The sequence below is a fragment of the Phacochoerus africanus genome, chromosome X (assembly GCF_016906955.1).
Source record: "Phacochoerus africanus isolate WHEZ1 chromosome X, ROS_Pafr_v1, whole genome shotgun sequence".
NCBI classification, from domain to species: Eukaryota; Metazoa; Chordata; class Mammalia; order Artiodactyla; family Suidae; genus Phacochoerus; species Phacochoerus africanus.
This window is the reverse complement of record NC_062560.1, coordinates 54,330,094-54,357,338: the sequence shown is the minus strand read 5'-3', so window position 1 is coordinate 54,357,338 and position 27,245 is coordinate 54,330,094. Positions and strand designations below refer to the sequence as shown.

The window sequence follows — 27,245 nt, the reverse complement described above, 5'->3', positions numbered from 1 at the left end:
TAAAATACTTAGGAATAAAGCTGACCAACGAAATGAAACACTTATACACTGAGAACTATAAAACATTAATAGGGGAAATTGATGATGACTTAATGAAATGGGAAGATATTCCATGCTCCTGGATTTGAAGAATTAATATTGTTTAAATGGCCATGCTATGTAAATCTATGTATAGATTTAGTGGGATCCCTGTCAAATTACCCATAACTTTTCTCATAGAACTAAAACAAATAATTCTAAAATTTATATATAACATAAAAGACCACAAATTGCCAAAGCAATACTGAAGATAAAGGAAAGAGCAAAAGGCATGACCCTCCCAGACTTCAGACAATACTACAAAGCTACATTAAACCAGCATGGTATTGACACAAAAACAGTCATATGGAGCAGTGGAACAGAATAAAGAGCCCAGAAATAAACCCGCACACCTATGGCCAATTAATCTTCAACAAAGTTGGCAAGAATATACAATGGAGAAAAGACAGTTTCCTTACCAAGTAGTGTTGGGAAAATTGGGCAGCTGCACGTAAATCAATGAAATTAGAACACACTCTAACACCATACACAAAAATAAACTCAAAATGGCTTAAGATTTAAGTATAAGACATGACACCACACAACTCCTAGAAGAGAACATTAGCAAAACATTCTCTGACATAAATTGTACCAATGTTTTCTTAGATCAGTCTTACAAGGCAAGAGGAGTAAGAGCAAAACTAAACAAATGGGACCTAATCAAACTTATAAGCTTTTGCACAGCAAAGGAAACCATAAACAAAATGAAAAAACCTGCAGAATGGGAGAAAATAGTTGCAAATGATGCAACTTAAAAGGGCTTAATCTCCAAAATACACAAACAACTTATACAACTCAACAACAAAAATGCCCCATTGAAAAATGGGCAGAAGGCAAATAGACAGAGAAGACCTATGGACGGCCAGTATGCACATGAAAAGATGCTCCACATTGCTAATTATTAGAGAAATGGAAATCAAAACTACAGTAAGGCACCACCTCACACCACTCAGAATGGGTATCATTAAAAAGTCTACAAATAATAAGTGCTGGAGAGGCTGTGTAGAAAAGAGAACCCTCCTACACTGTTAATGAGAAGGTAAATTGGTACAGCCACTATGAAAAACAATATGAAGGAGTTCCCTTGTGGTGCAGTGGGTTAAAAATCCAGTATTGTCTCTGCAGTGGCTGGGGTCACTGCAGTGGTACAAGTTCAAACCCTGGCCACCAAAATTGCACGTGCTATTGAGTTCAGCCAAAGAGAAAGACAGTATGGAAGCTCCTCAGAAAACTAAAAATAGTGTCACCACATGATCCAGCAATCCCACTCCATACAAAACTAATTTGAAAAGATACATAAGATACATGCGCCTTTATGGTTCATAGCAGCACTATTTACAATAGCCAAGACATGGAAACAATCTAAATGTCCATTGACAGGTGAATGAATAAAGACGATATGGTATGTATACACACACACACAATGGAATATTAGTCATAAAAAAAGAACGGAATAATGTCGTTTGTAGCTACATGTATAGACATAGAGATTATCATACAAAGCCAAGTAAGTTGGAAAGAGAAAGAAAAAACCATATGATACCATATATATGTGGAATCTAAAATATGATGTGAATGAACTTATCTATAAAACAGAAACCTATTCACAGATTTAGAGAACAGTGTTGTGGTTTCCAAGAGGGAGAGTGTTTGGGTAGGGATAATCTGGGAGTTTGTGATTAGCAAATGCAAACTATGTTATATAGAATGGATAAAAAACAAGTTACTTCTGTATAGCACTGGGAACTATATTCAATATCCTGTGGTAAACCATAATGGAAAAGAATGTGAAAAAATAATATATATATATACAGATACACACACGTGCGTGTGTGTGTGTATATATATATATATATATATATATATATATATATATATGAATCACTTTTCTGTACACCAGAAACTAACACATTGTAAATCAACTATACTTCAATAAAATAAATTAAAAATGTTTTAGAAATCACATGATCATCTCAATAGAGACAGGGAAAGCATTTTACAAAATTCAACATCCTTTCATGATAAAATCTTTCAATAAATCATGTACAAGTACTGTACCTCAACATAGTCAATGACTATCATGACAAGCTCACCTCTAATAACATCATGTTCACTGATGAAAGGTTGAAAGCTTTTCCTCTAAGCTAAGACGAGGATGCCACTCCTTACCACTCCTATTCAACATAGCTTTGGAAATCCTGTCCAGAGCAATCAGGGAAGAAAAAATTGACTAAAATCAGAAAGGAAGAAGTCAAATTGTCCATTTGCAAATGGCATGATATCATACATAGAAAATTCTAAAGATTCTTCCAAGAAATTATAATATTAGAATAACAAAGACATTCAGTAATGTTCGGGATACAAAAATCAATGTACAAAATCAGTTGTTTCACTAACAACAAATATCCAAAAGAGAACTTAAGGAAACGATCCCCTTTGCAATAGCACATAAGAGTAAAATACTTAGGAATGGGTCTAACCAATATGGTTCAAGATCTGTACATTGAAATACATTTGACATTTATTAAGGAAATTATAAGCAAGTGGGACTATATCAAATTTAAAAAGTTTCTGCACAGCAAGAGACAATCAACAAAATGAAAAGGCTACCTGAAGAATAGGATAAACTATTTGTAAACCATATACCTAATAAAGACACACACAGAGAGAGATAACACACACTGTGGAATATTAATCAGCCATAAAAAGAAGGAAATCCTGCCATACTATATGACTTCACTTATATGTGCAATCAGGAAAAAAAGGCAAATTATAGAAAACAGAAAATAGATTGGTGGTTGCCAGGGCTGGGATTGGAGAAAGTGGGGAGACATTGGTCAAGGGAACAAACTTATAGTTATAAGATGAAGAAGTTCTGGAGATATAACATACAGTATGATGAATATAATTAACAATATTATATATTTAAGAGTTGGTGAGAGTGCTTTTTTTTAATTTTATTAAAGTATAGTTGATATACAATGTTGTATTAGCTTCAGGTTTACAGCAAAGTGAATGTTATACATACACATGTATCCATTCTTTTTTCCTGTATATATATTATTACAGAACATTGAGTAGACCTCCCTGTGCTATATATTAGGTCTTTTTTACTTATCTACGCTATATATAGCATAGATAAGTATATGTATATATTAATTGCAACCTCCCAATTTATACCTCCCCCAATATTTCACCTTTGGAAACCATAAGTTTGGTTTCAAAATCTTAAGTCAGGTAAAGACAGATACCATATGAGATCACTAATATGTGGAATCTAAAAATGATTCAAAAGAACTTATTCGCAAAACAGAAACAAACTCAGGGAGTCATTTTTGCTAACCAACCTTATTGTGGTAATCATTTCACAATATATACATGTATTGAATCATCACATTGCACACCTTAAACTTATGCAATAATCTATGTCAGTTACATCTCAGTAAAGCTAGAGAACAATAAGAGCAAAACAAAACCAAAATACTGGCTTTTAGAAAACAGAAAGACAAAGACAAATACCATATGATATCACATAACTGGAATCTAATATACAGCACAAATGAACCTTTCCACAGAAAAGAAAATCATGGGCTTGGACAATAGACTTGTGGATGCTTTGGGGGAGAGGGAGGAAGTGGGAGGGATCAGGAGTTTGGGATTATTGGATACAACTTGGAATGGATTTACAAGGAGATCCTGCTGAGTAGCATTAAGAACTATGTCTTGATACTTATATTGCAACAGAACAAGGGGTGGGGGGAAAATGTATACATGTAAGAGGAACTTGGTCCCCATGCTGTACAGCAGAAAAAAATTAAATAATAAAACAAGAAAAAAAAATGAAGTGGTTCCCTCCCACTGAAGGGCCAGTGGTTGATATGATATATAATGGCTTAATATGATACTGTTTTCATGGTAATGGGATTGAGTAATCCAACAAAGGCAACCAAAGAAGCTATTATGTTGAAATTTCAGACCCTGACAAGCAGATGAGGAAGGTATTTTGGAGCAGCAGAGAGAGCATCCTTGCATTCTGAATGCTGTGTGCCTCTGCCTGTTCTGTTCTGAATAGGATTGCCATATATACATGACTATATATAAAATATGTAAGTAACGAGTACCCACTGTATAGTACAGGGAAATCTACTTAATACTGTATAATAACCTATATGGGAAAAGAATCTGGAAAGGAATGGATATAGTATGTGTATAACTGATTTACTTTGCTGTACACCTGAAACTAACACAACTTGGTAAGTCAATTACACTTCAGTAAAATTTATTTAAAAATTGTAAGTACTGGGTGATTTGAGAAGCCCACTGCTACTTAACTTATACCATTCCCATTTGGTCTCCCATCTACTCTAGGTGTCAACTCTGGCCGCTCCGTTCCTCCTTCCTACCCACCACCGCAGGACCCATTAAACCAGGGGCAGTACCTGGTCCCTGATGGCATCGCTCAGTCGCAGGTCTTTGAGTTCACCGAACCCAAGCGCAGCCAGTCACCATTCTGGCAAAACTTCAGCAGGTTAACCCCTTTCAAAAAATAATACCTACAGGGAGGCAGATAATTTTAAATTAAAGTAAATAACATTATATTTATAGATGGACCTTTTTTCGGAGAAGCACTGTTGAAATTTATACACACACGCACAAATACATACACAGACTCTTGAGTGTACACACACACACACACACACACACACACACACACACACATACATTCACATACTCAAGCGCGTGTGTGCATAGAAGGACCAAAAATGTTTTCTGTTGTTTTGGGGAAGTAAAATCTGTAGTTGGTAGGAAGAAGTACCAATGACTTCCAAATATGTGATCCCTTCTTAAAAAGTTTTCCATTCTTGCCCTGCCCCCCTCCTCTTTACTTTCGGAAATTGACATTTCTATTTGTTCCTTTTCTTGTTGAGATAATCTTTTTGCTCTCCTGTGATTGATTCATTGACTTGTCATTATTACCATAGATGTGTTTGTATTGTTTTTTACTTTCCTGATGATACTTATGTTGATGACTTTTGAATTTAATTTGATGTGCCGGAGTTTGGGAGTTCCAAATTTCTTTTTTCCCTTTTAATTTTCACTGGATTGAGGGAGGATCCCCTTTCTCCTCTCCCTCAACTGACCATCTGCGATGTTTCTGCAACCCTGTAGTTGCCCCAAATAGCCTTTTCCTTGCATCTTCTGTCCTCAGTCATGCCAGTCTGGACATGATCTATTGTGCCCTGTGACATAACTGCTCAATATTTCTATTGCTTTCACTGTGTTTTAGGTGTTGTAGAGGGATCGAAACTAAGCAGAAGCAAGGAGTATCAGAGAATGATGCTGGAGAGGACTTCTGTTTAGGGAACATTCTGCATTTGGGCTGCTTCTTCTCCTACCGGGGGGGGGGGGGGGTCCCATGTTGCAGCACTGCTGGGTCTTAATAGTTTTATATCTGGGGTCTAGTTTGGGTCAATTATTCTCTTCTTCATGCTGCTTCGGTTATAGTGTTTCTTCTAGGCTTGTCCCTCCCCTACCATAAAAAATCTGAGTTGGAAGCAAAGAGGCTAAGAATCTGCTTCCTAGAGGAGGGATTCAGCTGCCTCCAGCATCAAGTATGTTTAAGATTGGGTTCCCCAATGCAATCAGTTCAGAAGCCTGTTTGTACCTGCTTCACATTTGCAGATTGTTTAGGCAGCATTGCTAGGAGTCTGTGAGAAATCAAGACAGCGCCCACCTGACCAAGATCATCAACTATCTTCAAATTACAGACCTGGACAGGATCCAAGGCTGACAGTAATCTCTTATAGAAAAGAACAAAGACGGGCATGGAAATAACCTCTGCCCAAGATATGTACCTGTAGTTCCTAACACTCAAGTCACGTGAAACTTACCCCATTAAACAGATTGCATGGATAATCTTCCATGACTCCTTCCACCCCCTCTCCCTGTCTTCCTTCTTTATCCTGCTCTCCTGTCACAGGAGGATTGCTGGTATAAGCATAGTTAACACACTTATAGCACTCAAAAAAATGCCCTGTTTCCAACATTTTCCTATCCCACAACATTTGAAGCAAGCAAGTGAGGAGCCGAGGGGACTTTTCCTTCTGGAGAAAGGATCTGAGGCAGAGATGCTACCCTCAGTATCATTTTGTGTAGGCTTTATACTTGGGGAAAAAACTAACTTCCATCACAAAGAGGCAGGCTCCCTATGGGTGCAGTACCTAGTCTTCCTCTCCACATGGCCCCTTGAGTGAATAGACCTTCAACAGCAAGGAGGATGGAGTACAAAGGATGGGTCCTACTAAGGAGAGCCATTCTAGTGAGGAATCTAGAGATTGTGAATCTGTCCTGGATATCGTGGGAGAAGACTTCATCATGAAAGAACCTCAGCATAATGAGCAGAAATTACAGCTGTATAGGACACTCAGCATAGCTGACTTGATCGCTGCTCTATACCTCCTGACCCAAACCAGGACCTGCCCAGCCTGGGAAGTTTTCCTCTATGGAAATCAAATTGTCAGCTGTTTAAGATCCCATTCCACAACAACCAAGTCAGGCTTGAGGAGCAAGCCAATGGTAAGCCTAAGCTGGGCAGAGGGCCGGGGCTCGGGACTGGCCACCACTGCTCAGCACATGACCCAGTTATTTAAGACCCCTTGGCAGGGAACCTTGTACCCAGCACCTAAACTAAAATGGCCTCCGTGGCAATCATAATGTTTTTCAATGGCTGTGTAGGCCTCCCTTGAGTATACATCCTTTTTCTACTTTCCATTCCTTCCCACCAGGCTTGGCCTTGACATATTTCCCCAGGGCATGGGGGCACACCAAGAGAGGATGCTTAGATAAGTTCCTGCATCTACATCTTCTTTTGGCCAAGCTCCCTCATCCACCACCCCACTCCCCTAGGCTGTTCATAGAGATCCAGGATCAGGGATTATCATCTCTTCCCACCCACCTCTCATCCACCCAACCCCCTGGCCTCATCAGATGCAAATAACTTGTGAAAACAGTAAGATAACTTGTGAAATCAGTTCACCATTGGTTGAAATATTCCCCTAAGCTATGGAAGCAAAACAGATCAGCCTCAAGGGGAGCCCAATTACCTGGGCTCAGGTTCCAAGCCTATTCTCTGTCCCCACACTAATGCTATCCCCAAGACATTTGTAATATCTGTTTCTGCATGACCCAGAGCTTCCCTTTCCTCAACTCAATGAGGCCTGGATTAGCTCTACAAAAGGTTTTACTAGTATATTCTATGGGTCCTTCTGTGGGATGGTCCTAACATAGAAATCCAACTTCTCTCTCTATCCCTCCTTCCCTTCTTTGTATGTGTATATCTCTAAAGGATTTTTAAAGACAGCAACAAGAGAGTTCTAGCAATTCTAGCGTGAAGCCAAATAGTGAACTTTTAGTGCTTTGGAGATGGAGTGGGCTGGGGTGGATGGATGGGCAACAGTGATTTTGATTACCCCTGCTGCTCTGCATTTGCCAGTTTATTTCATTTCTTCTATCTGACTGTTTGACCCTGTCAAACAAGTGTCAAAATTGTGTGTTTTAAAAAACAATGTTTAACAAAAAATATGATGTTGTAATGACACAAAGCCTTATGAAAATATTTATGGAGTTCAATAAAAGAAGTAAAAAGACACCTCCAGGCATAGCCCTTGTGTCATTTTGTGTGTGTGTGTGTGTTTTACCAATTGCATAATAAAGGCAATTTTCCTCATTCATAGCTCATTCTAGCCTAGTCTTGGCCTGCCAGCCATGCCATAAGCTATTGGTGATCTTCCATGTTCTTTCTAGAAGAGTATTGTACAAGAACAAACCAAATTTGATCTTATAACCAGGGTAACTTTAAATGTTTTTATAAGTGGGACTGTCCTTCATGTCACCTGGCCCTTTGATAAGACTTGAAAGCCTGTTCCTGACCTTGCTCCTTTTCTTTACAGCTGCAAGTCCAGAATCTACCCTGGGTACTCACATGAGCTTAAAATCTACTTTTTGGACCTAACCAGAATCCGTATCATTTAGGAACACCCCACCTCCAGTTCTTTCCTAATGCTTCCAGTCCTGTCTTCTCAGAGGTAACATATTCCTTATCCATTCCTCAAAGTGGGTAGAGTGACCATATTGTTTCTTTCATCATGGTGTCTCTGCACATAGATGTTCCTTGCTTTACACAAGGCTCCCATGTGGTGTTTTATGCTGCCCATCAAAGACACAGTAGTTTGTATGTTCTGATACTACTTCACCTGCCTTTCTCCAGAAGAACTAAACACTGACTCCAATAAAATGCTAAAAGTGTCCAGATAATTGTTCCAAGCTACAGTGTTGGGATGAAGAGCAGACATTGTGTCTCTGGGTTAGGGTATGAGCCCTACGTAGGCCTTGTGGATGCCCCCCCACCACAAGGATTTGAATAAAATTTTGATTAAACCCTTTACTTCAATAACCTTTAGCCTTTATCCATTTCTTAGCTCTTTGCTCATTCAACGTCTTTCTCTACTGTCCTCACCATTTATTTTTTCCATGGGGCCTGCCATCTCTCCATCAAACTCAAAAGACTTAGTTCTCAGCAATCCTTTCTGCATCTTGCCAATTCCTAGCTTCTCCAGCATCTGGAGGTGAATCTCAATTACGTCCTTCAGAACAAGAGGACTGTAACTGCTCTTGTGCTCTTTGAGTACCTTCTGAGGATTTTAGAATGGAGAGTTGGGGTCTTACACCCTGAGATGCATCTGGTTCTCTCTCTATCTCTCTCTAAAATCAAACATGTCTCATTCCAGAAGAATAATTTCTGAAAACCCCATATGGTCCACATAATAAATCTGGCTCTACTACTTACAAACTTATTTGCTGAGACCATTTGACCACTTGCTGCCTCAGTTTACAAAGTATCCTATATTCACTGATGAGAGTGCTGCTATATTCATTGATGAAAGTGCCATTTGCCTCTCTAACTACTAAGTTTCCAATTTGCCTTCTCTATTTGCTATTTTTCTCCCCTTGATTGAGGTCAGTAGGGCAGTGATTTTAAAGTATCATTTTCAATGAAACTAGAACATACCCTCACACCATGCAGGAACATAAACTCAGAATGGCTTAAAGACTTAAATGTAAGACAAGACACCATCAAAATCCTGGAAGAGAACATAGGCAAAACATTCTCTGACATCAACCTTACAATTATTTTCTCAGGACAGTCTCCCAAAGCAACAGAAATAAAAGCAAAAATATGTCAATGGACCAATCAAACTGACAAGTTTGCACAGAAAAGGAAACCAAAAAGAAAACAAAAAGACAGCTTACAGAATGGGAGAAAATAGTTTCAAATCATGCAACTGACAAGGGCTTAATCTCTAGAATATACAAACAACTTATATACAACTCAACAGCAAAAAAAAAAAAAAAAAAAAAAGCCAGCAACCCAATGGAAAAATGGGCCAAAGGCCTGAATAGACATTTCTCCAAGGAAGAGATACAGATGGCAAACAGGCACATGAAAAAATGCTCAACATCACTGATAATTAGAGAAATGCAAATCAAAACTACCATGAGATACCACCTCATACCAGTCAGAATGGCCTTCATTAATACATCCACAAATAACAAGTGCTGGAGAAGGTGTGGAGAAAAGGGAACCCTCCTGCAGTGTTGGTGGGAATGTAAGCTAGTACAACCACTATGGAGAGTATGGAGGTACCTTAGAAATCTATACATAGAACTTCCATATGACCCCACAATCCCACTCTTGGGCATATATCCAGAGAAAACTTTCCTGGAAAAAGACACATGCACCCGCATCTTCATTGCAGCACTATTCACAATAGCCAAGACATGGAATCAACCCAAATGTCCACTGACAGATGATTGGATTTGGAAGATGTGGTATATATACACAATGGAATACTACTCAGCCATAAAAAAGAACAAAAGAATGCCATTTGCAGCAACATGGATGGAACTAGAGACTCATACTGAGTGAAATAAGTCACAAAGAGAAAGACAAATACCATATGATATTGCTTATATCTGGAATCTACTATACTACACAAATCATCCTTTCCACAGAAAAGAAAATCACAGGCTTGGAGAATAGGCCTGTGGTTGCCAAGGAGGAGGGGGAGGGAGTGGGATGGTTTGGGAGCTTGGGGTTAATAGATGAAGACTATTGCCTTTGGAATGGACTAGTAATGAGATCCTTCTGTGTAGCACTGGGAACTATGTCTAGTCACTTATGATGGAGCCTGATAATGTGAAAAAAAGAATGTATACATGTATGTGTAACTGGATCACCATGCTGTACAGTAGAAAAAAAAATAAAAGGTAAAACAAAAAATAAGAATAATAAATAATAAATATATAAAAATAAAAATATCTGCAAGACCTATGCAAGGAAAACTACAAAATATTTCTGACATATTAAAGAATATTTAAATAAATGTAAAGATATACCACATTAAAAGAATAAATAAAGTATCATTTTCAGGAGGACTTCAAAGGGGAGGGCCACAAGGCCCATTAATGTCATCATGTGAAGGGTGATTATGATGCCTTCTGGCTCTACTTTCCTCAGGATCTTCTGGGAGGCTCAGAGGTAAGGAAAGATGTCTTTGTGGTGTTCTCAGATGGCCAGAATTTATCTCAGCTTCCAGGAAAGGCCTCTTTCTATAACAAGTCACCTCTGGTTATCTCTATCCTGGAAAAGCTCCCAACAGGTCTATGGTAAGTTTCCTTATCATATATAGGGTTTCATTCTATCTTTATGACAACCATTTGGCCATGGGGTTATTAACCACATTTCATACAAGAAAAGCCTGGGGCTCATTTAAAGTGGCTAGTTAAAGTTACCCAGCTAGTGAGTATCGTTTACCCATTCTCCAACCCCCTTCAATCTGATCTCAGAACTATTCATTTTCAGAGTAATCCTGGGGGCAGCATGGGTTGAAGGGAGTTGGAAGCAAGAATATAGAATAATTTGATAACTAGCATATGAGTAAGTGCCACTCTCTGTACTTTGTTTGAGAGTCCTATCTCTTAAATTTTCTAACCTGGGCTTCTAATAGGTGACTATAGCCATAAGTCACTTTGTGTCTAATACCAAGAGTGAATGGGAGGAGGCCCAAAGTTTCTGCTATTGGCTTTGGCTTACTTTAGTGTTTCAGTCACTGAGGCCACCACTCTGGTACTTAGCCCACTTAGCTTTTGAACCCTTTGGGATTTCCTTATTTATGTTGACCTGCTTATACTTTCTCTTCTGTTCTGAACAGGGTATAGGACTGATAAGTTAGATCTTGCTTGCCCAGGACTTTACTGACCAGGCCTAATATAATACAGTGAAACTTAACGGTATTCTCCCAAGTCCTACCACTTGCAGGGCAGTGGTTCTGCCTAGTCACAGGTATATTTGGCCAGCTATGTTTGCAGCACAGTTGGAGAGGGATGTTTAGAGGTTAAATTCATGTCCCTTGGAAGCACACTATTCTCATTCCATCTCTCCCATGTCTGACTTGGACTGTGGCTTCTGCCTCCAATAGGCCATGAGTATAATACAGACAATGTTTTCTCATCTATTTGGGGAAGAGTAAAAGAGGAATGGTACATGGCCCTTAGTTCTTCAGAAGCTTCTATTAATTCTACTTACCTCACAAATAGGTCATTTAAGGCAGCATTCTCAGCAAGGTCCATCTCCACAAAAACCATGCTGTCAACCAGCTGAATTAGATTCAACCTAAATATGTAACCTGGGCCAGGCCTTGTGGTAGGTACATGAGGGATATACTGAGGTAACTAAAATAAAATTTCTATCTATAGTCACTCAGAGTTTAGTGAGAACATATAAACATGGGCCATAACAAAGATGAATGGGACCCTGGAGGAACTCAGAGAATGGAACAGTTAATTCTGATTGAGGAAGATCTTTGTAATCAGTCAGGATAAGTTTGGCTACAGTAACAGATATTCCCACAAATTTCAATGGCTTATCATGCAAGAATTTGTTTCTTGCTCATATAAATCCTGCTGTGTGTCCAGGTGACTGGGACAGCTGTCATCCATATGATTGAGAGTACACAATCTAGGCTGCTTCTGCCTTACTACAACTTCATCTCAGCACATACTTCCATAACCACTACAGCTAGAGACAGAGACCCCTAGATTTTTTCTCATCTACAGTTAAATTATCTATCCAGAACTTATCATATGGCCTCACCTAACTTCAAGGAAACAGAAAACTGTAAAACTCCTACAAACTCAGATGGGCAGAAGAACTAAATATGTATGAAATGTATTAGAAATCTCTACCAAAGAAGGAAATGTTTGTACTAAGTCTCAGAAGACAGGTAAAATTCTACTGTGTTGTGAAGGTCAGAGGAACTGAGAAGTTAGGGGAAAGAGTCCACACAAGATAACCCTCCCTTCTGACATCAATTAAAAGTCCAAGGGTCTTAAATAACACCCCTAGGCTTGATAAATCACTAGAAAGACTCACAGAACTCACTGTTATACTTACAGTTATGGTTTATGAAACCTAAAGGATACAGATTAAAATCAGCCAAGGAAAGAAGCACAGAGTGGAGTCCAAGAAATTACCAAATAGAGAGCTTTGGTTTTATTATCCCTGTAGAGTCAGGAAAATGTTACTTTAAGCATAGGTATATAATAATATTCATGGAGTGCTGACATGAAAGAGCACTCAAGCTTCTAAGTATTTTGTTGGGGCTCCATCATTGCCCTTGTGGCTGATCCCTGTCTCCAGTCTCCTCAGAAGTTGAGCTGATACAAGGTAACCCAGACCCCCCTACCCTAAATCTCATTGTTATTCTGACCAAAACCCTATCCTAAATAACATTGTTGCACTAGCAGGTGACACAAGTCCCCCAGGCAAACAAAAATACTCTTTTCAGATACAACATTCCAAAGGCCAGGATCTGAAGTAAAGCTCAGGACTCTCTTTGGGCAAGGATAAATTCTTTACTGCACACATGTGGGAAAGGCATGGGGCAGAGAATAGGAAGATTAATAGAGCATAGGCCAAGTGGATGGAATAGCATAACTAAAATCCTGATAAAGTCAAATTGAGTAAAATACCTTGTATATCATTTTGTATTCATTTATTTATTAATCCAACAAATATATACTTGCATACCTCACACTTTCTAGGCTTTGGGATATGAAGGTGAACATATTGGATATGAACTCTATCTGCATGATGCTTATGGAATGATAAAGCATCCTTAAGTGCAAATTCCTTTGTTAAGTGTGTGTTCCTGGGAAGAGATGGGAGCTTCCAAGCTCCGGCAGCAAACCAACCATAAGTAGAGCTGCAGTAAGACACTTCCTAAATGTATAGCTTTCTGGTCACCAAATTACATGCCTTCTGTCTCCAGTTCAGCCTTAGCTAAGGCAGCCCACATTCATTTCCAGTCTCATAGCTATAGGCATATGTCCTTTCTTTATTTCATAGGTTAGACAACATGATATACTCAAAACTTTTTTTATTATTGATAAATACTAGTTAGCATTTATGGGGCACTTGATAATATTCTGAGCTTTGTGATATGTTATCACCATAACCCTAAGGGGTAGGTAAAACTATTTCCCCTATTTTACTGATGAGAAAGGTGAAGATCAAGGTGACAGAGTTGCATGTGCTGGCCTTAAAACTCAGACTTGCCCCATCTAAGGTTCGTACAAAACAATATTCATTCTTATAGTAACATGGCAATATATGACACTCAAGAACTGCTGAATATATAAGAGCTTATGATAATATTGATGAGGATGAAAGCTAATGTTTGTAGTAGAGGCCATTGCTGTTCCATCCATCTCCCTTACCATTTCCTTATACACCAATCTGACTTTAAATACCCAACACACGTGTCTTTGTTGGAGCGCTGCCCTCATGCTGATGGAACCTACTTTGTCCAGAATATAGCAAGATATTACTATCTTCCCTGCCCTGGCAGTAACCTTTAACCAATGACTGATAAAGGAATGGCATAGATGGCCTGGTTCCCTTGACTTTCAGGCATGCTAATTGAAAATTGTCTTTGACGCTTTCCCCCAGAGCTTCCCCAGGGATTAAGCTTCAGTTGCCTACTGTAGCAGCTGGCTTAATAACACACCCCATATTCACAGAAATGGCTGGGGAAGAAGGAGGCAGAGACAGGAGCAATGAGATCTCGAGCAGATTTATGGACCAGAAGAGAGAATTTAGGCTTTCTCAGCTTAGGGAGCAGCTAGTTATGCAAGGAAAGGGGTAGTTTCTATTTTTAGCACAGGTTCATGATGGAATAAGAAACAGGGAAGATACAAGTTATTTTGTTACAACTTAACAGTTTCTCCAGCTATTCTTGTCTTGCAGCTTTGTGTTTCATTTTGTACAGTTACCATCTAACTTCACCTCCCTGTATCACTTCTTTTTTTATTTATATATTTATTTTTTCTACTGTATCACTTCTTTAGTCCTCTCATATCGAGGAGTACACTTCTTGAGGAGATTCAGCTAAGACACATGAGTTAGTGCTCATTATTTATCATGTGATATGCTAAACATTCTCACTGAAGCACTGATGATTTTGTGAGTTAGGAATTTTGTCTGGTTGTATAAAATAGGAACCCTCAAATAAAGCATCCTCTCTTGGGATCAGACTCAATAAGAGCAAATATATAGGGGAAGAAAGAAATGGTAGCATTTCAGGGATCAGTTGAGAGAGTAACATAGTACCAGGAGATGTAATTTCATTAGAGTAATGGTGGTATTGAGGAAGAGCAATGCAGTAAAATTATTTTTGAATTGCAGAGTTGAGAAATCAGCTTAGTCAAGCATGATCAGCATTTTTAAAAATTGAAATAATATAATGTAATGTAATAGAATAGAATATTGTAGTAGAAAATGTTTTGAATTTGAAAGGTATGTGTACTTTGGTGCAATATCAAAGGTATTTATTACTATAGATTGTCACAAAGAATGTTCAAAAAACACTGGTATTGAACCAGACTGCCAGGGTTCAAATCCTAGCTCTACTCTTTGTTGGCTGTGTGACTTTTGGCAAGTTATTTAACTATTCCATGCCTGAGTTTCCCTGTCTGCAAAATAGGGATTGTAATAGTACTTAATCTGTGACTGAAAAATTATTGATTGCCTTTCTAGTATTCATTTCTAATTTCTTATTTGCAAGTTGAACCCCAATTTTGTTTGAGGCAATAATGTGTTCAACTTTTTTCAGTTTTTCAGTTTCTCCTGCAGCAAAAGGTAGCCATTTGACCATCACCTGACTAAAGAAATGTTAGAGAAAGTCTGCTGGTAAGGGGCTGGTTTCTGCTAAATTTTGTCTCCTGATAAAGGGATGAAATACAGTTGGCAGCAACACTTCTTTTCATCTCCCTACTTTGAAAGCAGATATGCTACCTGGAGATAGGGCAGCCATCTGTGACCATGAAGTAACAGGCATGAGGCTAAAAACCTATATGTACTAAAGATGGTAGCAAGAAAAGATGAGAAGAGAATGGGCCCCTGATAACATCAATAAATTACAGAAATATGCAGCAGCCACTTACCTCTGGATTGTTATTATGTGAAGAAAAGAAACTCCAATTTAACTTGATTACAGTTAGATGAGTTTTATGTTACTTGAGGCCAAAAGTTTATCTGATGCTCATACTGTTATAATGATAAAATAAGTTAATACATATAAAGCACCTACAACAGTAGTAGCTCAAAAAATGAAGGCTGCTATTATTGTTGTTAAACTAAATCACTGTGAGTTTCAGAGAAGGGAAAGAAGTAAGGAGTTTTTCCAGGATTATAGTTTCCTCTTTTCTAAACTGAAGATGGGGTGACTCAAAAGACTGCCACGCCTAGTCCTGGTTCCTGTTCTCTGAAAGAAGAGGTAGAATTGTTTACAGGAATCCTTTAAGTTTCACTCTGTTCTTTTGGGCTTAGCATGTCCTCTGTGATCACTGAGACCAGAAGCCAAACACAGCTGAGACAGGGCATCTTTCCTGGCCTCTTCTGCTGTTCTCAGTTCAGAGGCATAAAAGGAGTACATTACAGCAAGCACTCACTTGAACTTTATATCTGCCCAAAGAGAGATTGAGGTCATTCCCTTTACCTGCTAGGGTGTAGATGTCTATAAAATGGAAAACACTCATTATGTTATAAGTAGCCAGACACTTCCATTTCCCCTGAGGAAACCCCTAATAGAAACATTCCATGCTTTGTAACCTCTAGAAGTTCCTTCTTCATTTTATCTGCTCCCATCCCTTCCCCTATCCACATAAGAGACAGAGATTCAAAGCCCTTGTATCATATCAATGTTAAAGAACCTGGGATAAGTCACCTCTGCTCTCACTGCAGGCCTGGGTACTCCATCTGGTACAGTACACATAGTAAGAGTAAAGTACACAAGATCATCTATGTGGAGTACAGAAGAAAACATTAAAACCTCTATTATTTAAAAAAATAAGAAGGAATTTAACCTGTCCCAATAATTATATATGGATTGTCAGTAGCATATGATTATAATTTATAATAAATGCACCTATATTGAGAAGGTATGCTCAGAAATGTTTCACTTATGAGGCACATGACCCAAAAAGTTTGGAGAGTACTGGTCCATATTTCTTTAAGATTTATTTAGCATTTAAGATTTATTTAGCATATTATACAAGCCCAGTTCTAAGCACATTACATATATTAAATCAATTTACTCCTGACAATAGCCCTATAAGAAAAATACCATTATTTAACCATTTTGTATATGAGGAAACTGAGGCAACATATTGTTTAAATGAACTGTCCAAAGTCATATAGATAGTGAATGACAGAGTTCGTACAGAAGCCCAAGCCATCTGGCTGTAGGGCTTGCATTTTAACCATTTCTTTAAACTAAAATGATTAGTCAATGAAAGCTGAAATACAAATTTCTCCTATAAAACAAATATGCTAATCTGAAATCTTCATTTTTTTCAGAGCAAGGATTTATTTCTGTCTGTTTATCTCCTCCTCTAGGAATCCAGGAGAACAACTGCCTGGGTTCAAATCTCAGGTCCATCATACACATCCTAGCTGTGAGACCATAAGCAGATGCCATCCCCTCATCTGTCACATGAGAATAAGAGTAGTTAGTAAGAACATCTCAGAATTGTTGTAAGGAGTAAATCAATTTATAGCCAACATATAAAATATATAGGTACAATGCCTATGAAATAGTAAGCACTCAAGTTGTTAAAAGTAGGGCCTCATGATTTCTCAAAAAATTTCAATGAAGTCACCATGTGACCCAACACCAATTCCATTCCTAGGTATATATACAAAAGAAATGAAAATATGTCTACACAAAAACTTATACAACCCAATACCCATCAATTGATGAATATATAAACAAAATGTAGTGTATCTCTATAATGGAATATTATTCAAACATAAAAAGAAATGAAATAATGATAAATGTTACAGCATGAATGAAACTTGAAAATGTGACACTATGTGAAAGAAGCTGGATTCAAAAGGCTTTTGTATGGTTTCATTTATATGAAATGTCCAGAAAAAGCAAATCCATAGAGACAGAAAGTAAATTACTGTCTGCCAGGGACTGAGAAGTAGATGGAAGTGACTGCTAATGGATTCAGGGATTCTTTGGGGGGTAATAATAATTATCTAAAACTGAATGTGTTAACGCCTACACAAATCTGTAAATATAATAAAAGCACTTAATTGTATCCTTTTAAAAGGTTGGATTTTATGTTATGAGAATTATATCACAATAAAAATGTTATAAATAAAAGGAAGGGGGCCTTAATGCAACACTTTCCTTCCCCAGTGCTACTGAAGATTGTCACAACACAGCTTTCCAAATTTGCCTCAAGGAGAAATCCCTGTTCCACTACCCTCTCCCTCACACCTATATGAAATAATTTTCTCAAATAAATAACAATTATGCCCCCACCCCACTTTCCTCTCCCAAGATCCCAGGTTTCTCTCTAATAACCCTCTGTTGTCCTCCCTGCTAGCAGAGGTCCATGGTACCACCCAACTAGGTTTGTCCTCCAGAGAGAAGTGAGGGTAGAGAAGGGGCTACATAATACATAAGCTTTCTGTTCAGAAAGAAAAATTTATGGATCCGTATATACAAACGCATGTATTATCCTTCATATATACACTTGATCTTTTCTAATTAAGTTAATTAAAAAATATTATGGAATTTTACAGTATTCTTTCAAGGGAAAGAATATTTTGCAGATTTTCATCAAAATTATGGCAGCTATATGAATTTTTCTATTTTATTTACTTCATTTCATTTCATTCCAAAATTCTTCAAGAAAAAAAGTTGATAAGTTTTTCAGTATGGCAATTACATCCACATTGCCAGGTCTGTTTACTGGTTCATATGATCAATATATTCCCTCAGAGGCTCTGATTGTTCATATGAAGCAAACTCAAATGTCTGGAAAAATGGGTCCATTTTGAAAACTCATCATTGCTTTCTCTGAGTGGATGAAGTTAATTAATCAAGAGAAGTCCTGCTTTGATAAAAATCTTCATGTCACTGTAGGAAAAAGAGCTCCTTCAAAATGTTCTTTTGTAAAGAAAACAGATACCTTGAATATATTCACTTCCTTTGAAAGAAACATTTTGTTAAGTATAAGCTTTTCTATGAAGAATCTACTGCTCTCATATTAATTAAAAGTTTGGGATTGACATATACACACTACTATATATAAAATAGGTAACAAAGACCTACTGCTACTATTACTGGTAAATCTACTCAATACTGTGTAATAACCTATAAGGGAAAATATCTGAAAAGGAATGGATATATGTATATAAACATATGTATTTTTTATATATATATATATATATATATATATACACACACACATATCTGTTTCATTTTGCTATGAACCTGAAACTAACACAAATAAATTATACTCCAATAAAATTTGTTTTAAAATATATTAATTAAAGATATTTTAGTTTTATAGTTGATTTACAAACCAGGAACACAACAGATTGAGTGCTGAGTTAGTAAACTGTGAATTTTGAGTTTGTTTAATATGTTTGGAAGTAAAATATGGGCTTATAAGGATGACGAAGAGTGTAAAAACTGCTGATTTGAATGTAAAATAGAGGATTTTCATCAATAATCTCTCATATCATGTCTATGGTTTTTTTTTTAGGCTGGTATGTTTTTATCAGCTATGTCTAGAATTTGATTTGAAACTCTTTGGTGAGTGAGGTGCTTCTACTGTGCTAATTCTGCTGTACGAGTGATGCAGTTTATATATATACACACTTCCATTCTTTTTTAGATTCATTTCCCATATAGGTTATTACAGAATATTGGGTGGAGTTCCCTATGCTATATAGCAGTTGAAAGTTGGCCAATCATTCCATATACCATAGTGTACATATGCCAATTCCAAACCCCCAATCCACACTCTCCCCACCCATGCCCTTTTGTAACCATAAGTTTGTTTTCAAAGCCTATGTGTCTATAAAGTTAAGCTGTAATATATTAGTATTCAGTTTAGCAAAATGATTGTGTGCCTTTGGGGTCACAGAGACCTGGATTCTAACTCTGGCTGTGTCAGTTGCTACCTGAGTAGGTTACTTAGCCTCTCGGTACCTAAGCCTCATAAAAATGGTGATAGTAATCTTAGCCAACTTCCAGAAGAACTATGAGGAATTAGTTACTAGCTAATTCATACCAAGTTCTTAGCACAGTGCCTGGAATATAGGAAGGGCAAACTTCTTATATTATACTTCCAAATTATAACTATTGTTACAATTATTATTATTGCTATTGATACTCATGAAAAGATGCTCAAAGTTGGTAATTATTAGAGAAATGCAAATCAAAACTACAATGAGGTATCAACTTACACCAGTCAGAATGGTCATCATCAATAAGTCTACAAACTATAAATGCTTTAGATGGTGAGGAGAGGGTTAGGAGAAAAAGGACCTCCCCTACACTGTTGGTGGACATGTAAATTGATACAACAACTATGGAAAAGAGTATGGAGATTCCTCAAAAAACTAAAAAAATAGAACGACCACATGAGCCAGCAATCCCACTCCTGAGCATCTATCTGGAGAAAAACATAATTCAAGCAGTAGTAGCCTATAAAATAGTATATAACAGCTTGACAAACAGGAAGCATGCAAAGAACAAACCAGAAAGTTTGAGGAATTTTTGGAAGATAGTAGGCATATGGGATTGGATGGATGGATAAAACATACAAAGCTGAGATATGGGCAACCCAATGCAAGCTAAGTAGAAACTTCCTGGGACTTTGCCTTGTATTCAATGAGAAATAGGCACTATGAGGCAATTGGTGGAGTACGGTAGGACTTTAGGAGCTGTGTCAATGTCCCACTGGGTGAATAATGAGTGGTTGCTGCAGTCACATCCATGCTGGGACTACTGAGAACCTCTTTGAGGAATTTAATAGAGAAGCCTATAAATATCAGGGTCAGGGTTCAAGAGAGAAAAAGTCCAGCTTTGTATAATCTTGCTAATGAGAGGGTGATCTCTGGACCAACAGCAATAATATTACCTGGGACACTGTTAGAAAAGCAGAATCTCAAATCTCATCTCAGACCTACTAAATCAGAACCTGCATGTTAACAAAATACTTGGGTGATCTATGTGACTGTTAAAGTTGAGCACTGATCTATGTAACTTTTGGCTGCCTCAGCAAATATAGAGATGGAAAAACAGTGGCTCATTACAAATGTGAAATTCTCTATTTTTCCTCCCACACATTCCTATCCATTCACTACACCAATTCATAGAACTCCACAGCTACAATTTATTGCATTGTTTATCAACCCTGTTTACCTATTAGAATCATCAGATGTACTTTTGAAAACTACCAATATTTACATTCAACCTTGTTTTACCTCACTTTCACCATCGAATTTCATGTGAGCACTTCTGATTGGTGGAACCCATCAAGAAAGTCTGCAGTAGTGGAAGGAATGGGGGAAAGAGCTCGTCATGGATGTTTAGCACAAATCTACTACAGCCGTCACAAATACAAAGAGAAAGCATAAATGGAGATTTTGGTTCAGCAAAGAATTCAAGTCACAAGTACATGGGCCCTTCAAAAAGTGTTATGTTATTAACAAAAGGTAAAGCCCACTTAAGAAAAATGATAGTCGTGAAATTTATGAACTAAACAACCCAGTACTAAAGTATATCAAGGGGGCAAGACAGGGGCATAGGATTAAAAGATACAGACTACTATGTATAAAATAAGCAACAAGAATATATTATAGAGCACATGGAAATATAGCCATTATTTTGTAAGAATTTTAATGGTATATAATCTATAAAAATACTGAATTATGTTGTATACTTGAAAGTAATATATTTAACACCCACTGTACTTCAATACAAAAATAAAGTATATAAAGCAAAAGGTTTTTTAAAAACCTCCAAAACTAAGTTTACTAAGTCAAAATTATAGTGGAATATTTTTACATTATACTCTCATAATTTGACAGAAATATTAAAAGTTGGTAAAGACATACAATTTAAATGACATAATTAGAAAGCTTGGTTAAATAGAAATATAAATACACACTGAGGTATATGGAATGATTAGCAAATGGATACCTAATGTATAGTACAGAGAATGCTACCCAATATTCTGTGATAATCTAAGTGGGAAAAGAATCTGAAAGAGAATGGATGTGTTTATGTATAACTGAATCACTTTTTGAACTGCAGAAATTATCACAACCTTGTAAATCAACTATACTTCAATAAAATTTAAAAACTAAAAAAAAATTTAAAACCATGCATGTATCTTTATTTTTTTATTTTTATTTTTTATTACTCAATGCATTTATTACATTTATAGTTGTACAATGATCATCACAATCCAGTTTTATAGGATTTCCATCTCACAACCCCAGCACATCCTCCAACCCCCCCCCCAACTGTCTCCTTTGGAAACCATAAGTTTTTCAAACTCTGTGAGTCCATATCTGTTCTGCAAAGAATTTTATTCTGTCCTTTTTTCAGATTACACATGTCAGTGAAAGCATTTGATGTTGGTGTCTCATTGTATGTCTGACTTCATTTAGCACGATAATTTCTAGGTCCATCCATGTTGCTAAACATGCCAGCATTTTATTCCTTTTAATGGCTGAGTAATATTCCATTGTGTATATGTACCACATCTTCTTGATCTATTCCTCTGTCGATGGATATTTAGGTTGTTTCCGTGTCTTGGCTATTGTAAATAGAGCTGAAAAGAACATCGGAGTACATAGTCTTTCAGAATCATGGGAAAACCATGCACATATCTTAAAAATGTTCGTGGAACCATCTATAAAAGTTGATCCTAAAAATTTTGTGGCCATACACATTGCTTATGTTCCTGAGCCAGGGACTGAATCTGAGCCACAGCTGCAACCTATGCCACAGCAGCAATGCCAGATCCTTTTAACCCACTGTGCTGGGCTGGGGACTGAATCCATGCCTCCACAGTGACCTGAGCCACTGAAGTTGGATTCTTAATCCACTGTGCCATAATGGGAACTCCGAGTAAATTTTCAAGACATTCCAAAAAATAAAAATCTCACATATCACATTCTTTAATCATAATTCAATAAAACTAGAAATGGAAGAGAATAAAGGGAAAAATCACTTAGAAATGTAAACAATTCCATATAACTCTTGCATTGAATTCATATTAAAAGCTGATATTATAGACTATTTAATAATTAATACCATAGATCCCATTGTGGCTCAGTGGGCTAAAGACCCAACATTGTCTCTCTGAGGATGTAGGTTCATCCCTGGCCTTGCTCAGTGGGTTAAGGATCCAATGTTGCTACAAGCTGCAGTGTAGATCCCAGATGTGGCTTTATCTGGTGTTGCTGTGGCTATGGCTGGGTGTCAGCTGCAGGTCTTATTCAACCCTATGCAGGAACTTCCATATGCCACAGTTGCAGCCCTAAAAAAAAAAAAAGCATAAAAAGAATAATACCAACACTACATGTCAAAGCATCATAATCTCAAGTGCTCTTGTTTAAAGGTGAGAAAGATTAAAATGTGAAATAAGCACTCAATTTTAGAAGCTGAAATGGAAACTTTGAAATAAACCCAATGAAATCCTGATGTACAGTACAGGGAACAATATCCAATCTTTTAGGACAGAACATGATGGAAGACAGTATGAGAAAAAGAATGTGTGTGTGTTTGTGTGTGTATATATGACTGAGTCACTAATCTGTACAGAAGAAATTGACATAACATTGTAAATCAACTATACTTTAATAAAAATATTTTTATTGAATTATGATTAAAGAATGTGATATGTGAGATTTTTATTTTTTGGAATGTCTTCAAAATTTACTCGGAGTTCCCATTATGGCACAGTGGATTAAGAATCCAACTTCAGTGGCTCACTGTGATGGTTAAGTTTATGTACCAAATTGATGAGGAAATGGCTCCAGCCTGTACACACCTATTTCTGGGTGTATTTGTGAAGGAGTTTCTGGATGAGATTAGCATTTGAATTGCTGGAATGAAGCAGATTTCTGTCCGCAATCTGTTAAGTGCCTGAAGAGAACAGAAAGGTGGAGAAGGGAGGAATTTTTTCTCTGCCTGACTGCTTGAGCTGGGACAACGGTCTTCTCTTGCCCTCAGATTGGCACCTTACACCACTGGCCTTTTGATTCTCAGAACTACATAAACATAAAAAAGCTGGACACCCAGCTGCCTTTCCTGGGTGTCCATCTTGAATTCTCTCTCTCTCTCTCTGCCTGAAAAACCTTTTTAGGGCCACACCTGTGGTATATGGAAATTCACCAGGCAAGAGGGGTAAAATGGGAGTTACACTTGCCTAAGCCACTGCCACAGCAATCCAGGATCCAAGCCTTATCCGTGACATGTGCTGTTGCTTGTGGCAATGCTGGATCTTTAACTCCCTAAGCAAGGCCAGGTGTCGAACCCCCATCCTTATGGACACTATGTAGGGTTCTTAAACACTGAGCCACAATGGGAACTCCCTGGGAAATTGTGATTAATACAAACACAACTTTAAACCTTTAGATTTGGAAATTTCGATGAAATGGGTTATTTTCTATGAAAATATAAATTCCCAGAATTGTCTCACCAAATTATAGAATATGATTATACCCAAATGAACTATAATGGGGATAAAAACACATTGAAATGTAGAAATGTAATCATGATAACAAATAGGACCTCGCTAACTCATATCTGTGAACAAAAGAAAATATCGGCAACCATCTACAGACAAAAATGCCTTTGTGGGTACTTTGGAATCCAAGTGAGAGATTAGTAGATGCCAATGGAGCCCAAGGCTAGAGGGCCTGCTTTGAGAACACAGGCCCAAGCACCACTGGCAGACATGCTGACTATGGCCCTAGCTGTCGACTAGAAGCAGCCCTGTCCTGTGTACTTGGCTCTAGCCTACTTGTCCATGGGCCTGCCATCAGCCTCTTCTGTCATGGGATCCATGAGAATACATGTCTTTCTGTTTCCCTAGTAATATATCCCCCTGATGTTGAACTGACTGTAGTCCCTGTAGTAACCTGTGAGTCACTTCTAGCCCTACTCTATTGCAGTCCTGAGAAAGTCTTGCCCACCTAGAGACCCATTGAGAGCACAATCAGGGACCCAGTGGAAGCCAAATGTATTAACAGACATAGCAACTGCAGACCTGACTGTGCAACCAGCACATGGGACATGGCTGCCAACATCTGAGGGGTGGTTGCTTTAAGCTCAACCTACTTCTGTGTCAAAATATGATTTACAGTTACCAAGCCTTGCAAATTTTACTGCCATCTCTGTGGGGTTAGACATGAGTGGGCCTCCTAGGAAGTGACCCACGATGCCGGGAAAGTGCTATATCCACTTTGGGCTCTTTTTTCCCTACTGAAACCATAACCCTAGGAGGGACCTCCTGGTGCAATTTGGTGCTGGCCTGGGTGGGGAGGTGATGTGGTCAAAGTGTAGCCACCCCTCTTACCCTTCCAAGGCAGTCTTTCTTAGTCTATGCTGTCCATGATTGGTGCAGCCTAACCCTTGGGTTCTAGGATTTTTACTCTGGTGTGTTTTCAATGGAATGTTGATAGTTAGTCTGAGAGGGACTATGTCACCTTCTTAATCAATATAAATTTTATTTGTTAATTATACCTCAAGAAACCTGGGGTGCGGGGAAGTATGTCAAACTTCTGGTTCTGGTTCCTCATATAAGTAAGCTTAAAGGTCATCACTCTTTCCTAACAGCAAATAAAAAGCTGGACAGACTAAGAACTGCTTTTGCAGCATCCTATAAATTTTGAATGGTTTTCTTTTCATTACCATTTGTCTTGAGGTATTATTAAATTTTCCTTTGGAGTTCCTCATTAACCTTTTTTGGGGGGAGGGGGCTTTTTGCCACTTCTTGGGCTGCTCCTGAGGCATATGGAGGTTCCCAGGCTAGGGGTCAAATCAGAGCTGTAGCCACCAGCCTGTGCCAGAGCCACAGCAACACGGGATCTGAGCCATGTCTGCGACTTACACCACAGCTCACGGCAACGCTGGATCCTTAACCCACTGAGCAAGGCCAGGGATCAAACCTGTAACCTCATGGTTCCTAGTCGGATTCGTTAACCACTGAGCCATGATGGGATCCCTCATTAACCCTTTGGATTTTTACTAGTATGTTGTGATTCTCCATGTGGTCTGTTTTTTCTCATTTCTTTTCCTCTGGTTGATTTCTCATTTCATGTCATTGTGTTCAGAGAAGATATTTGAAATAACCCTAACCCTAACCCTAACCCTCTTAAATTTGTTGAGGGTAGTTTTATGCCCCAGTATGTGGATGACCCTTAAGAATGTTCCATGTAATTGAAAAGAATGTATATTCTGATTATTTTGGCTGAAATGTCCTGAAAGAATCAATTAAGTCTAACTTTTGTATTGTGCCATTTAGGATCTCTGTTGCCTCACTGAATTTCTGTCTATAGGAAGTGTCAATTGAGGTGAATGGGGTGTTAAACTCTCCTACTCTTACTATATTCCCATCAATTTCTCCTTTTATGTCTGTTAGTATTTGTTGTATTTATATGGGTACTCCTATATTAGGGGCATATATATTTACAAATGTAATATCCTCTTCTTGAATGGATCATTTTATTATTAAATAGTGTCATTCTTTATCTTTCTTTATGGCCTTTGTCTTAAGGTCTACTTTGTCTGATTTGAGTATTTTAACTCCTTTGCTGTCTATTCCATTCGAATGAAAAATTTTTTTCCAGGCCCTCACTTTCCACTTATATGTGTCTTTGCCCTAATGTGAGACTTATAGACATCATATTGTAGGCTCTTGTTTTTTTTTTTTAATCCACTTTCCCCCTCTATGACTTTTGATTGAGGCATTCAATCCATTGACATCTAAGGTAATTATTGCTAAATATATATTTATCTCCATTTTAAATCCCATTTTCCAGTTGATTCTATTTTTCTCCTTTTTCCCTTCTTTATTTTGTTTGGATAATTTCCTTTTACTATATACTTGTGTCCTCTTCTTTTTACTTTTTGTGAATGTAATGTTTGGTTTTGATTTGTGGTTGACCTGTTTTTCAAATATGTTACCCTTGTTCTATATCTGCTTTTCAAGTATGTTACCCCTGCTCTATATCTGCTTACTTTATAACACATTCTTAGAAAAAAGAGTATAGATTTTCTTACTTTCTTTCCCATCAATTTATGTTTTTGAAGTAATTTTTTAACATCTTCATTTTTCTGTTTATGTTCATTGTTGCATTTTACAAGTTTTTTTTTTGTTTGTTTGTTTTGTTTTAGATTGGTACACTAGTTTAAGTGATTGCTTTCCAATTGTGATTTTCTCCATCCTATTTCTTCTTACTTATTTTTTATTTAGAGAAGCCCTTTAGTATTTCTTTTATAATGGGTTAAGTATTGCTGTACTCTTTTAGCTTTAGAAGGAGAAATTCTTTATTTCCCCTTCTATTTTTAAATGAAATTCTTGCTGGGTAGAGTATTCTATGCTGAATATTTTTCCCTTCTAGAATTTCAAATATGTATTGCTACTTTCTTCTGGCCTGTAATATTTCTGTAGAGAAATCAGCTGATAGGCTTATGGGGGTTCCCTTATAATCAACACTTTGT

General features: G+C 37.6%; 1 protein-coding gene across 5 annotated transcripts in view; it reads left to right on the top strand.

Moving 5' to 3' along the window:
* Positions 1 to 7,717, top strand: part of ARHGEF9 (Cdc42 guanine nucleotide exchange factor 9) — a 298,553-nt gene extending 290,836 nt beyond the window's left edge. For 4 of the 5 annotated variants that reach the window (XM_047764824.1, XM_047764825.1, XM_047764827.1 and 1 more), the window contains one exon: positions 4,447 to 4,688. In XM_047764824.1, coding sequence (XP_047620780.1) covers positions 4,447 to 4,628 — 182 coding nt within the window. In that variant the 3' untranslated portion in view covers positions 4,629 to 4,688. Of the gene's footprint in view, positions 1 to 4,446; positions 4,689 to 5,365 lie in introns of those variants that run through there. The other variant, XM_047764828.1, reaches the window with a different exon arrangement.
* Positions 7,718 to 27,245: the final 19,528 nt, after the last annotated feature.